Source organism: Lichenostomus cassidix, chromosome 10, assembly GCF_008360975.1.
Source record: "Lichenostomus cassidix isolate B80296 chromosome 10, HeHo_3.0, whole genome shotgun sequence".
NCBI classification, from domain to species: domain Eukaryota; kingdom Metazoa; phylum Chordata; class Aves; order Passeriformes; family Meliphagidae; genus Lichenostomus; species Lichenostomus cassidix.
Genome location: NC_139491.1, coordinates 72,320 through 87,271, shown reverse-complemented (window position 1 = coordinate 87,271; position 14,952 = coordinate 72,320). Strand labels below are relative to the sequence as shown.

The 14,952-nt window shown below is 41.6% G+C and overlaps 1 protein-coding gene across 2 annotated transcripts; it reads right to left on the bottom strand.

Moving 5' to 3' along the window:
• Positions 1-603: 603 nt before the first annotated feature.
• Positions 604-14,000, bottom strand: TUBGCP4 (tubulin gamma complex component 4). 2 transcript variants are annotated; one of them, XM_085070112.1, is made up of 18 exons: positions 13,843-14,000; positions 13,613-13,741; positions 12,891-13,013; positions 12,466-12,519; positions 11,960-12,016; positions 11,324-11,403; positions 10,434-10,635; positions 8,380-8,545; positions 7,120-7,244; positions 6,393-6,443; positions 5,909-6,014; positions 5,457-5,564; positions 5,094-5,232; positions 4,425-4,602; positions 3,510-3,644; positions 2,314-2,430; positions 1,737-1,876; positions 604-1,441 (listed from the first exon to the last, which is right to left on the bottom strand). In XM_085070112.1, exons 1-18 carry the CDS (start codon positions 13,918-13,920, stop codon positions 1,429-1,431), a joined length of 2,001 nt encoding a protein of 666 aa, XP_084926238.1. In that variant the 5' UTR covers positions 13,921-14,000; the 3' UTR covers positions 604-1,428. The 2 variants fall into 2 exon arrangements, with proteins under 2 accessions (XP_084926238.1, XP_084926239.1); XM_085070113.1 differs by lacking the exon at positions 604-1,441 and having other exon boundaries at positions 1,733-1,876.
• Positions 14,001-14,952: the final 952 nt, after the last annotated feature.

Genomic DNA, 14,952 nt, shown 5'->3' with positions numbered 1-14,952 from the left:
CTCCATCCATCCTCATGCAACCTTTAATCCCCTGCTTCAAGTGTTTCTCAGTGTATTTTTACCTCTATCATTTCATGGCTCAGACACCTGACTGTATTGGTCTGTAAATCTCACATCCAAACATCAACACTTTCTGTAGCTTTCTAGCTTTTTCCATGGTCAAGGGATTTTAAACTTTACATCAGGCGCAGTCCTACCATAAATAGCTGTAATGTGTGGAATATGTGTGGAATTATACTTGCTGGCTGTTATTACTGTGTCTGAGTGAGCAGAGAATTTTTTACCCCAAGGACATGTAACTTCAGCGTTAGTTGCAGCTGTGTGCAAATACCAACCCTTTCAGGGGAAGGCTGGTTTCCTGGCAGCGTTTGTGTTCAAACTGGGAAACCTGGTACAACGCTCCAGTGATGGACTGGAGGGTTCTCTTTTGCCAGTCATTCAAATGGACTTGCATCAAGCTGATCTTGTTTGTTATAGCAAGACTAGGAAATCTTAGTAACAGGCAAGAAATTCCTGCCAGATACCACTTTTCAATGACAGACAAGGCCGTGCTGTGCTATTCCCTGTGCGCTGGGGTGCAGACATTGACAATATTCCATATAATTGCATGACAAGATGCTTTTATTTTGGTTCAGTAGGGTAGTCACTAATGGCATTCTAAATAGTCTGGAATGAAAACAGCATAGGTGGAGTGAATGTTGCAGGTAAGCATCGCCTTACCATTTTTCTGCCGGCAGAGGGCGCTTTGTACTCGAATACGGAGAAGGTCCTGTAGGCATATGTAATTTTAGCGCACAAAATGTATTAAATTGTACAGACAAAGCATGTGATAGCATTGGCGTTTCTTTGACCTATACACATATGCTAGACTAGTGCACTGCATGAGGAAAGGTTAAAAAAATATATTTCTTATTCCCTCCCCCTTCACCTCAATTGAAAATTGCTATTGCCATTTCCTTTATGTGGTGGTATTTGATTAGCACACATTGTGTACTGTAAATCAGTTTACTACACAAGTGGAACTTCTGAATACAGCCAAAAAAACTTCATTCATAGTTAAGAACAAGATTACTTCCTCCACACTCAAACTTGCAGTGGAACGTAGTCCAGCTGAAGAATCAAGACATCATACTTCTTGTTTTTTCAGTTCCTGAAGAGGTTGCCTCCCTAGAAGCATTTAGAAGCATATGCAGGGCTGCAGAAAGCATATTTTTACTAATTCAGAAGAAATAGAGTAGCTTTCTGCAATCACTGGGCAGCCTCACATAAATGGCACTCCCTGCCAATTCCTTTTGAAACAGTAGTTCACCAGGCAAAAGCCGGCTACAAAGAAGAATTCAGTTGAGTGCAAATATTCCAACTGTCCAAGTGCACCAGTCTCCAGTGCTTGACGCATCACTAGTCACAGCCTGAAGGAAGCCTTAGGGCTTAGACGCCAAAACTGCAAGAGAAAGGTACAGTGTTAACTACATGTTGAAAGTAACTCCCTTTACCAACCCACACCGGCATTTTTTGGCCAATACGAGCAAACAGCTTGTTCAACTTTTTGCCAAAAGAAACTCAAAGGGGAGAAAGCACATGAAACTCAAAAATTACCATATGCTGATTTGTTACTCTGTCATAGTATTTATCAATGCTTAGTGTAAGCCAAAATAATTAGAAGCAATCAATAAAAATGGCTTTGTACTTCAAGTACCTCAGGATAATGCTACAAGCAACCCTCAAGATATTCCTACCTGCCCAAGGTTCCTCCAGCCTGGGTGTAGTATTTGTTATAATCCAAGCGTAGCAGCAGTTGAGCTAAGTCAGAGTTTATCTGATGGTTGCGAACACTAGAGAGAATCTTGAAGAGAAGTGACGACTGACGACTGAATCCCTACAAATTTGAAGATATCAGTTCTAGGCCCTCTCAGAAGAGAAAGCAAGCAAGCAAGCCTTTCATCTCTGTTTCTGCCTACCCAGTCCTTTAACAGCTTGAGAAAAGAATTACTGCAAGAGATGTGATACTTGTGGTCCAGGATAAGGTTAGCTGTGAGCCACAAGAATTCCTCGATGTTAGTTATCCAAAAGGAGGGGTAGAAGTATCAACAGATACCTGCCTCCTTTCTTTTCCAGTATCTGCCCCCATTCCTCCTCTCTGTGCACACAGAATTTCCAACTCGGGAACAGTTTTGATTAGTTAAAGTAATTACAAGCACTTACGTAGAAGGTCTCATCTTACACTCATTCTTGTTCTACAGCTGCTAAAGCCAAGAAAACTGCTTAGGCAAATGTTTGCACGGGAGAATAACAGATTCACAGAAACAGATTCACCTTCACCAAAATACTGAGTTGTGCAGCTCCCCGTTCATCTAATGGGCCCAGATTCTGACTGACCAGAGAACAAAAGCTATGACAAAGATCCAGAATTTCATTTAAGCAGTGGAAAACCTGCATAGGATAAAAAGTGCAAATTAGTAATTGAAACAGGGTTTGAACACAGAGAGAAAGCAGGTACCTGAAAAGTTGTAGCATTCATAATGAAGATGTTGTTGATACTGTGGTTTTTAATCAGGAAGGAAGATACTAAAGTTGCATTTTTGTAAGGTTTTCTACGGAAACAGGATTTAAATATTATGCTGCATCTCTCCTCTACCCCTCCCACAATCTTTTGCAGACGTTTCTGGGGAAACAAGCAATTGGCATAAGCCATCCAAATAGGTACAGGGGTTGCACTCTGCCTTGTCTATCCAATCACCAGATCACTGCAGATCCGGGATTAAGAAGGCAGGATAAAGACCAACAAGAGCTATGGTTCAAGGCTTTGGTTTCACTGTTCACTAAACTTGGAAGTTCTTTTGTATCAGTTGATCAGACTGGATAATTACTATTCTGCCACCTTTATTCTACTGTAATCTCATAGATGAGCACAGAGACACTGTGTTTCATTGAAACTAACCGTCTTTGCAATTTTTGTGAGGCTGATTAGAAAAATACTTCTAGGGGGTTTTGTTTTTATTTTTTTTGTTGTTGGGTTTTTTTTTAATTAATGAAATTAAAAAGACCCTAAATCCACTAGGGAACATCTTAACTATTTTTATTTTCTTAAGAGGGAATTTTTCCTCATCTAATGCACATCAGTATGAGTCCCTCAGGAATACAGTTCCCAGCACTATGCTCATTAGTACTTCTTTAGTAATATGGCCTGTGATAAAAACATAGTGCCAAAAGACAAATTATTAACGTTAACCGAACACTGAAATAATGTTGACTTAAAATGCCAGGAATGCAGCATTCTCCCTCACCAACAGTAAATTAGATGATCTTACTTCAATTATCAGTGCTAGTTTATACCTGCCTTACTCCTAGAATTGTAGTCTGTACTCTGCAGGAGATTACCACTGATCTGTTTTAAAAGATATAATTTGTCTATATTTGCTATAATTTGAAAGACATATCTGTTCAAAGGGGTGTGTTTCTTAGGGCACTTGGAGAATTGGTAGAAAAAGGTGAAAACAAGACCTACTTACAGGTTTTAGGAGGATGAAAGACTGAGCCAACAAATTACTTAAGAAATGATCGTGAGCCAGTCGTATACTCTCAAAATCTCTTGTGGCATTTATCTGCTGCAGAAGCTGTGAGAACTGAGACTCCAGTACATCCACCTGATGGATATGTGAAGATACCTCATTACTGATTTGAGGAACTGGGAGTGCTTCAGACCAGCCAGACGTTTTACACAAGAAAATTACTTTCCTTATTGCTACTCTTACGTTAGGGGCTGAGGATCCCCTTCTCTCTGGCTGATGAATGGGGAATTATATACAAGAGCAGTACATAATATGGGGTACGCAACCATTTTTGATGCCCGAGTAATATCTAAGTAGAAAGGGAAAAGGTCACTTTCATTACCTATTAAAAAAGTATATAGCTAGCATGTAAACAAAGGTATTTGATCATAGTAATTTCTGAATTTTATACCGGGAGATACTATCTGGCATCTCAGGGCAAAGGCTGCAGTGCAAAAGCTCAGCCAGATTACTGTGGAGAATTTAGAAAGCCTTTAATTCTTTAAAAACCAAACCGACCAAACCAAAAAGCCCAAAACTTAACTCAAAGTAGAGTTCACTTAAAGAGGCAAGGGAAGAAACCAGGATGGTATCTTAATGATGGTACTTCAGAGATGACTGTCGTTTCTCACAAACTTTCAGTAGCACTAGAGCTACTAAAGAACTCCTCCATGTCACTGATTCACAAGTCCAAAAACTTTATGATTGTAGCAATAGTCTGGGAACTCGTAGGAAACTCTAGACTTGTGAAGGAAATCCTGATTTCCTTAAGGTGCAAGGAATCAGAAACCTGAGCTCAGCCTTCAGTGCTCCCTCCATGCATTTCTGCCAGTTACTGATTAACTGATACAGTTTATCTTTCTCTCTAATACTGACCTGCAGATAATACTGAAGATTGTCCACAAGGAAAGCCATGTGATCCCTCAGACGCCACTTAATGGCATCTGTTCTGTTAGATTTCAGGTGTTTGCGTTGCATCTGGAGAGCCCAGCAGTGCTGTAGCTCAGCCTGGACTCGTCGCACGCTCAGCAGGTATTTGAACACAACATTGTACCTACAATCAAAAAATACAAAGTTGTTTAAGACTACAATCTTCCTCCGATGCAGGTACTGGACAATGTGAGAATGTAACAATGCAAGACTGGAAAAAAAAACTGGAGGTGACTGCCTGCCAATAGTTAGGGCCGATCAGGTCATGGCCCACATGCCCCACGGCACATCTTGTAGAGTAAGATTTCTGCTTGTATTGATTACTGACCTAAAAAATAAAAAGATAGTTTCAGTGTAAGGATGGGAGCTGTCAATGAAAACATTGTTTGTTAAAGTAGCACTGTTTGTAAATCAGTGCAGATCTATCAACAGCTCTTGCAGGTCTTACTGTCTTTACAAGTACTTTCAATATGAGTAAGTGGAAAGAGCTATTTTAAGGCTCAGGGAACAATAGCTCTACCTTTCTCTCCATAGTGCAGAAAAAAACCCCAACACGTTAGGGAGTGCCTTAGGGAACATACAGATGAATATAGAAAGACCATACCTAGTACTTACTTCTCGAGAACAGCAGGAGTAAAAAGAATGTGCAGTGGCCACTGAACTTTGTAAGAAAGGCCCAGAGCTGCCCATCCAGATGTGGGGGCTTCACGTGGAGATAACTCCCGGGAAGGCCCTTCACGAGTCTGAGAAGTATCTAAAAACAAGTAAGGTGCTGAATTATGTTATCTTCTCAGTCAATATAACCATGGCAAGAAAGAAAAGGGGAAGAACAGAATTAAGAGAGCCAAAACAGTCTAGGCCATCACATAGGGCAGTAAAGGGAACAAAATTAGTATTTGACTTGAGAGAAGTAATAGGATTTGAAAACAAGGTCATCATCTCCCCTCTTAATTTACTTCTAAAAATGCAAGTAGATACCTTTATGTTCCTTTCCATGATACTCAATGGTTAAGTGAAGAAGAGGAAGAAGGTTGTCATCATCTAACAGCACCTTATGAGCAGACTGCTGAAATGCAATGTTGACATCTGACAATGAGAGAACACATATCAGGCACAAGATGATGCAGCTACTGCTAATTTTGCACCCATTAATTATTTCCTTTTGGTTGTAAAAGACAACACTGATGCACAATTGACCCTGTTTACTTTTAATTCCAGTTTCAAATACCTGCCATCGGAAGGTTTCTGAGAGATTGTTTTCACTCATTGTGAGACATTCTAATTCACAAATGCTATTCTTTCAAAATGAGTGACATCATCTAGAGGGTTAAGATACAGCTCTTCTGTAGGCTGTATCTTAACACAAGGCTTACCACTTCCCTGCTATACCACAGTGAGGATGCTTTGGTAAGCAAATAAGCAACACTCACCATGTTCAGTTACAGCCGTAGGTGGTGTCTTCAACATGTGCTGTGCAGTGTCAATGAAGGCCTGAAACAGCTCACCTCTTCCCAAAAGGTAAAAGTCTTTTATAATCTGGGGAGATGAATTTTTTGCACCTGACATACCAAAAACTGAGCAGAAATTTTTAAGCATCCTAGCTGTTATCACCCATTTTTATTATTTGGACAACTGCTGTTTCAAAACACAGTTGGAGAGCTCCGAAATTTCATTCACTGACCAAAAAGTTGACACTGCCTTTGCTTCAAAATGCAAACTACAAAACCACATACACATACTCCTCTTAACTGTCTCTGACCAAGTTCTATCACTCATTCTTGAGACTGGAAAATGAAAAATTTTACAGCTTTACCTAAAATGAAGAGAGTATAAGGCAGTAAAGTATTTAAGAGAAAGAAAGAAGGTGGGAAAGAGCAAGCTGCTTTAGCAAAAACAAACTAGCACTTGCATTACCTTCAGCTGTCCTAGTAGATCCGATTCTTCCACCATCAGTTTCCAAAGATGCTAGTGAAGAAACAAAAACCAAACGAAACAAGAGAAATCTCATCTCGGAATTCTCTCACACATTCAGAGGGAAAAGTAGCTGCTGTATTAAAACACTTGTGATGCATACAAAAAAAGCACCTATAGAAAATGCTTTATGAAAGAGTCCTGTGTAGCAGCCCATGCTACTGGTTAAAATTCTTGACATATACCAGCAAAAAACTGCCTAGGAAACATGAAGACCTGCAGCCAAAAAAAGGTCCAAATTCCTATGAAATCAGTTCTACCCCAGCTTTGTTCTTGCTTCTCTAACCTCCCCATTTTCTTACGTTCCCCTCCCTGCCCCAAGTGAAAAAAGATTAAAAATTGCCAAAGCAATGCATGTGCTCAGCGAGATGCCATCTATTATGCCGAAAGCAAGTGAAAAGTTCTGAAGTCATTTCAAGTGAAACAAAAAAAACATACAAAAATACCCTTCTTTCCCTCATGAAAGACCATAGTATTTGTTACTGTCCTTTTGTCATTAGAAGCTGGGGTTACATGAAGCTCTAAGACCAGTTAGAACCGGAAAGCTAGCTGCACTGTTCACATGTTTGCTCAATCACTGGCACTGAAGAGCCCCCTTCTTCTTCCAGTCGTTCATAGAATTCAAGAGCTTCTCAGCCTGCATAGTAGTTACCCTTCCTAGGATGCTCACCTCAGCAACGGTGCTCCGTATCCAGTCAACCACCGATTCAAAGTCCACCAAACTAAAGAGTGGTTGCTGCTTGAGTCGATGTAGCTCTGCTGCAAAAGTGTCCTCCTGGTTTTTTAGGATGGAGCCTATGCAGCAATGAGAAGAGTTTTGGAGAGTAAAAACGGATGCCATTTGGAGACATGCAGACCCCTTCCAGCACAGTGGAACAGAAAGGCTGTCCAGGCAGCACTGTCTCAGGTCTGGCAAGGAACGTCAAGAGGAGACCTCAAAGTACAGGTATCAAGGTATAAGATTACTATTGCAAGTACAGTTACAGTACAGACACTTGTCATGGCAGTGCTGTGGTATCAGCAAAATCCCCAAATATTTTCTACATAAATGGCTGCCACTAACAGCCCTTTTTTTAGGACTCAGCTGTATCTTTGAACCCACAACTTTTCTGCCACACAACCCAGTTGGTTTGGTTCTCCCCATACCCCTGCCCCTTTCAAATCTATCCTACTGATTGAACTTGGGGATTTTTTTTTAACCAGATAAGCTAGAAGACCAATTTCTTTTCACCTTGCTACTGCTAATTCAAGAAAACAGTCCAACGGAATTGGTCCTTTGCTCTCTGTAATGTTGCTCAAGTAATTTAAGTACTTTTGCATAGACATGCTCCAGGTAGAGCCACCACAAAAGACCTCCCCCATTGGTGTAGGAATATATTTCCCAAACCACCCCCAATGTAAACTTTTCAAGCTCTCAAAGTGAACCATCAGCTAGAATTGTCTCTCCCTTGCTGTCTTTAAGGCTCCATATAATTTGTCTTCCATAGCAACTTTTGGGACCACTTTGCAAATTAATCTCTCATGTTTGTTAATCTCATGACACCATTTTGCAACGTATACACTCAATGCAAGATGTGCCTTTGTGTCTGTCTGCAGCCTTTAGGGAGAGGGATGCAAACTGAAAAGAAAACAAGACCTTTGCAATTGCTTTATTTATCCAGAGCAAATCACATGGTGACTTGCTGCTGGAAACCTGGAGACTATGTTTGGAATGAGTTATTTACTCATCCTGCTCTTACATGTCTCCCTTGGAATCAATCAGAAGCAGAACACTGGGACCACTGCTCTGTCCTGGCACAACTATCCATACAGTCTGAAGAGTAACAGCCAATGGTCAATGACTGTTGAGGAATTTGTTAATGTGGTATTTTGGAAACTACTTGTCAGTCACTCATAACTAAGGAAAGGTTGCAAGAAAGATGTTCCTTACCTTTTCTGGTGAGGTTAACATTCTGATTCTCAAACATCTGTACAGATTCTCCCACAAAGAGGATTTTCTCAGCAACCCGCACAGGAATGTATGAAGGCAGCATTTCTACTCTCAAAGAAAACTGCTTTAGAGATGGCGCTAACATATTCTCCTCCTCAATCAAGCGCTGCCAGAGACACCAAGGAAAAGAAATCAAGTGCAAACAGTGTGAGAAAACCAGATAGAAAAGTTGTATAAAGGGGGTGGGTGTGTGCATGTATATCATTTAAATAAGCCAGTAAACTTTCTTACGCTTCTGATATGCTAGCAGATCTCCCTAGAGATGTTGCTTCCATCAGAGTGGAGCAGAAGGGGAAAAAGAAGCTAAACCTTTGTGGAATAGCAACAAGTTGGCTGTACCAAAGGATAATGTTACATTAGCAAAAGGAGTTTTTCTTACAAATGCATTACATCAGTCTTTTGCTGCCCTGCTGCCATTGTTGCAACAATGTTAATTAGCATTACCAAAAATAATCCGCCCCTACACCCACTCCTATGTTTTAACAGTGTTAGAACACCTGTGATATAGGCCAAATATAAACAGCTCCACTAGTGAGCAAATAGGATAAAGATCCAAAGGCTTGCCAGCAAAGATAAGGCAATTTTCTCAGTTCCTGTAAAAGCTGTTTTAAAACAATACAGTAAGTTATTAACTTTATTTCTGAATGTTAATAAAAAACTCCAAGCATGGAGGCAAGATCTTCCTTCAGGGATGCAACACTGATAATTTCATCCAGTTTTCTTGTTACTGGAGAATTAGTTTCAGTAGTCCACAATCCAGAAAAAATAATCCAAACAAATTTTTGAGAATGTTTGCCATCTACAGAATTCTTCACTTCAACAGTTCGTTACAAGGTTGTACACTGACATTAACAGGTTAGCAATTCTTAAGATTCTAGTGACAATTTTAGACGGGGCAATGCCCAAGTATTTTATGGGTCTATCCCATTAACACTCAGGATATCTTATTTTACTCTTTGACTGAAGAACTGCCAACACTGTTAATCGACAATACCGAAGAAAGAAGTTGCTTAGTCTACAGTTTCCACCATGCACCTAGAAGACTCACCAATTTTCCCAATCTTTCTTTATTCGACATAGTGAAATCACAGATTTTTCACTAACTGCCTTTTAAAGTTTTCCCTTGTTTTTCTCTGGGTGTAGTCTGTTTTCAGCAGAGATTGTTTGCACAGGGCACTTAATTAATATACAACATAGAGTTTCTGTGTGGTCACAACCAAGCTGCATGCACCGTACTAACACTATAGGTGCCCATGAAATGTTTTTTCACCATAAACTAGAGTGTGAATTCAAATAGAGTTGAACTTGCTCCACACTGTTCTCTATTTAGACTCTATTCAAATGCTCATAATGTGGAAGACTACTCCACTGAGAAAGCTGCTTTACAAAATGGCACTCTAATGGTATAGCATCTACAGGAAGAGTTATCACATTTCACCAGTGTGCTGGCAGGTTGCTCCCTTGCTTAGCAGTCTTTTGACTCTCACATAGCACATTTTCTACCAATAATGTCAGTAGCATTACCCTGTTAGGTAACATTTGCACAATTAATGGTTGTGCAAGAAAGGTACTTGACCCAGCTGCCCACACAGAAAGTGTACAAATCAAGACAACAGCCAAGCTCCCCACACCCTGTCCCTTGCAATTGCTCACACTACCACCAATGCCTATGTTAAACAGATCACAGCACTGACCATAAGGAATGAGAAACAGGTCAGTCAAAAGCAGCGGGCATGCAGCAGTTCCCATTATTTGACATCAGCATCTACACAGATTCCATCCACAGGGCTGTTGGCCCTGGGGTTATCCAACTGTGCCAATCAATAGGTCTCTGTCCCTTATGCCTAGCAGCAACCTATTACAATATTACCTTGATTTACCATCCTAGTAGGTTTCAATATATGTCTAGCATAGCTTGCACTGCAGAAGACAATACACTTCTTCTTTAGTTTCCTAAGGACCAAAGATGCCAACTTATGACTTGTAGATCTTACCAGGTCCTGCAGTTCTCGTAGCTGTTTTCCTGTAAGACCCCCAATTCCTAAGTCATCATCATCTTCTTCAGGTTGGCTAGGGACATTTCCAGAAGAAGGGCCCTGTTTAATAAAGAACTCTTCATGTTGGTCTAGTAGCAATCCATGTAGCATCCAGGCAGAGAGTTGCTTATACATGACTCCATGACACACAGCCAGAATCCTGAGGTCAAGAAAAACAGTCAGTCAGGCCTTCGCACATAGTAATCAAAACCTCATTGTATGTCATTCTGGAAAGTCCAGTTAGTCAGCCAGGCAGTAGTGCTAAATGGCTAACGTGGTATTTTACATATATATATATATATATATGTATATATACATATATATATATATATATATTTAAGAGAGAAAGGTGGACAAAACTAAAAGGTGCAAAATTAAGCTAATATATCCTTTGGATATGTGGCTTCTCCATGGAAATCTGATAGTAGACTAGAGGTATAAGTAAGCAGTGGCTGCTGTTCCTACTCAAATTACATTTTAAGTAGTCTGACTTTCTACACAAGATCATACAAACATCACAACACTCACACTGTAACGTTTATCCTTTTGAAGGATCAAAGATCAATAACAGGTCTACCATATGCAAAACGATTCACATAGACTTCATAAGAAGAAAAAAACCTGGGCTTGAAGTTTTGTGAGCCCTTAATCCAAAGTATGGAGAAAGCCTTATTTCCCACAACAAGCCTGCTTTAGATAAATAATGGAGACTGTGACAGTTTTCCCTGCATGACACTCCTACTTTCATATCATGCAAGACTGTTTTGCATGTACTGTTTCAACAAGTAAGAAACACTTTGACACTAACTCCAGAAGAATGACGTAATAGTTAAACTGTATCTACATACTTTTCAAGAGCACTGCGAACAGGAGGCAACCCCCCACAGCTATGTTTGTGGACCGTCTCCAATATCTGGCATCCATGAATCTGCAGAAAGGAAAGGTTAGACTAGGTCCTTACTTGGATCTGTACTGATATTTTCACACACTTAAACATTGCACTTTCAGCCAGCAAGCAAATGCCTTAACAAAATGAACAAGTCTTACAGAAAGACAGATATAACACACTCCATGTAGTGATGAAAATGGCCTTCTGTGCGTGGTTCTACACCCAAGCTTCTCTCAATACTTTCCCTTAAAAAAAAGGTAAAGATCTCTGAATTCTTAAAACATTAACCTCTGCCTTTTTTATTTCAGGGAACAGTCAGATGAAACAAACTCAGAAAAGCAAAAATTCTCACCAACAGCATCCTGTCCTATAAAATTCAAGTCATCAAAGATCATGGGATAAGGGAAAAAATCAAATCCAGTGTAAATGAATTTGTAAAATAGTCTCAATGCTTACAGTAGAATTAGTAATAGGGCATCTATTACTGAAACTACATTCTTTTATAGTATTAGAAGTCTGGGATGGGGGCAGAAATAACTTTATATTAGTTAAAGAGGAAACCTGCCAAGAGAAAGTAGCTATAATTTTATTGTACCTTCTGAGTTTTGATCTGTTCCACCATGACCATCACAGAGGGGAAGAGTAACTGAAACTGCAGAACAAGGAGTGAAATACTGAATTAGGTTGTTGTGTAAGGAAGAGAGAAAAAACTATACTTGAGTAACTGTGGACAGTAGCCAAACACAATAATTTAATAAAACTATTATCTGTCTTTCCCCACAAATTAGAAACATGGCATGCAAATCTCTAGGAAGCACATCCTGCCTCCACTGGACCAAGGTGCGTGAAGCTACTTTATTCCAGCAGTAGTTCAGGCTAAACAAAGGCAGTGAGGAATGTATGAGGGTCAAGGTGGAGGACCTTAGATTTGTGTTGAGGTGATCCTCCGAGCATGATTAAGGGACTACAGATGTAGTGGCATTAGACAGAAATGGCATGACATGATGGAGTAAGCCTCATTTATCTCACCCACCTTCTTATAAGACTCAATGAGTGATAAGAGCAACCAAAGAACACCACCTGTTTATTAACATGACATACCTGGTCCAAGGAGTAATTAACATGTGAGATGGAAAGATGTGGGTCAGCCAGAAACTATAAAGATAAAGCAATTAATGAAGATTAATTATTACATTAACTGTCACAGGATGGTGACGCTACCCAAGATATGACAGCTACTAGTCTAGGAGAGATTAATCAAAACCTCCAAAACTGAAAACAGATGCCACAATAGTCTGAGACAGCACTGGGCTCTGACACAGATGGGAGCACACCCACTGAACCGAAGGAAGAGGGGACAATACTTATTAGGATGAAAAGTAATTTACAATGGCATCTCACACGAACAATTTGGAAGGCATCCCTAACGTGGAAAGGAAAATACCTTGTTTTATCTTAGAAACTACTACAAGCATGTTTATTGCAGAAATGACAAGTTTCCACAATCTGTCAGCAGCACTACAGACCTCTTGTTCTAAGTCAAGCAGTGCCTGTCGATAAGGCTGCAGCACTGAATCAAGACCTGTGCAGAAGGCTCTCAAATAAATGCCATGTAATCCGCTCTGATTTTGCTGAGATGGATGATGATCCTGAAACCAAACAATAAAATCTGCATCAGCATCCTAGCACAAGTCTGAAGACTTGTGGTCTGAAGACCATAATATCTGTGCAATATCACAGCCGTAGTCAGTGCTCCAAACGTGTTGAAATGCACGTTAGCCGACCATAAAGTGATCAGAAAAACAAATACAACCTTGTAACAAAGAGAGTTACTTGGGCAGATTTGTATTTAGCTCTTTTGTGGACCTTTGCAAGGTCTGGGAACCACTGGTACCAGTGCTTCCTTTCACTTAAGCATGCCTCTTGGATTGCAAGGCTCTTCACGGATCATGAGGAGGACTACAGGATAGTCATGAGCATCCTGTTCAGTTCACACACCCTGGCCAGTCTGCTGCGGTCAGAAATTATTACAAGACTTCACCAAGAATAAGATTTTACATTTGGTTCATCCACTGCTCTCTGCCCTGCCTTACGTGCACCACAGAGAGCTTTCTCGAGCTCTGCTCGGTGCTAGCGTGAGTGCGGGTATGGGCCAAGGACCGCGGAACACTCATGTGTCCTGGGCAGCTTGACCTTACTGGCACCTGCCGCGCTCTCCCCGGGAAATAGCACGGCCCGCCGGCCCCACCTGCTGCTGTACGTGTCCCGTGTACTGCTCCACGAATTCGGCGAAGCGGATGTAGTCGGTACCGAGGCGGCAGAGCCGGTTCAGGACGCTGGTCTCGCTGGGATGCAGAAACGGCAGCTCTTGAGACACCTGGAAGGTGAAACAGCGGTGACGGCCGGACGGACGGGCGGGCTGGCTGACGGGCAGCGCAGGGCTAAGCGGGGCGGGTTTTAGCCGAGGCTGCGCCATACCTGGAGGCCGCCGCGCTTGCTCCAGGTGAAGGCCGCCCCCGGGTATCCGCTCAGCGCCAGCAGCAGCTCGTGGATCATCTTGCCGCGCGGGGCCGCGCGGGCTGCCGGGATGCACGCGGGTGCCGCCGGAAATGGCGAATGGGGGGGCGGGGGGCGCGGGGCGGGCACAGGGGAGACGGGCGGGAACGGCCCGTGGCGGGGGGCCGCGCGAGGACGGGCACGCGGGAAGATGCAGCGGGAGCGGCCTAGCGCAGCGCGGCCTGGGGCGCGCTGGCCCCCGCCCGTGAAGCGCGTTGGCCTTGACTCGCTGCAGGAGGAGGGCGGTGTAGTAACGTGGGTGGTGGCTGTGGTGGCAAGCGCCGGTTCGGGAGGTCCTATCCAGGACAATAGCAAATGCGCAGCCTTCTAGGTAGACCTAGTTTTGGTATGCCTCACTAGGTTTCTTTATCGGTTTCTCATGTTATCTGTCAGTGTTTTGGCAGTGCCAGTTTTACCTTTCTCCATTTATTATGTATTGCTTTCCTTCACTTCCTGTCTTAATTCGGGTAGTCTTTTAATCAAAACTGTCTAGTTTGAAAATTATGAAGCTATTTAATAAAGCGGTTTTTTGCAGCCTCTTTTTCATCCCCTCCCCCCTTTTGTTTACAAAAAATGGAAAATCCAAGAGTCTTCCTTGAGAACATGGTAGGAGTAAACAGTGTAAAATGTATTAGAAGAGAAGGAACTTTCCCTTTATAAGAGCTGGGGAGTTATTTTATTGGAAGGTAGTGAATTGTTGGAAGTGAATAATTCTGGGGATAGAACTACAATTGACCAAGAAAGCCATTTAAGTAGAGATCTGATGGCTTTTTCATCTTTGGAGGAGTCCTTTGAAAGTGAACACTATGGGTTTGGTACAGGGTTTCTGGTATGGGGCCAGTATTTCAGAATTGGTCATAGATGTTCTATTGTGTCTTTTCTGTACAATCTGTAAATCTGTCTCATCCACACTCGCTTGCATCCAGCTAAATATTGTGGTCTGCTCAGGACTTAAATTACTTTATTGATTCCCCAAGTGTCTTCTTAGGTAGGTTCAGCATTACAAAGTGGATAAAAAGACAGGGAGTGTGT

Coding starts and splice junctions, on each gene's coding strand:
- TUBGCP4 (XM_085070112.1), bottom strand. CDS start 13,920: ATGATCCACGAGCTGCTGCTGGCGCTGAGCGGATACCCGGGGGCGGCC. Junction 5,565..5,908: donor TACGGCTGTAACTGAACATG/GTGAGTGTTGCT, acceptor TCTCATTGTCAG/ATGTCAACATTGCATTTCAG. Junction 4,603..5,093: donor ACTCCTGCTGTTCTCGAGAA/GTAAGTACTAGG, acceptor TTTTGATTGTAG/GTACAATGTTGTGTTCAAAT.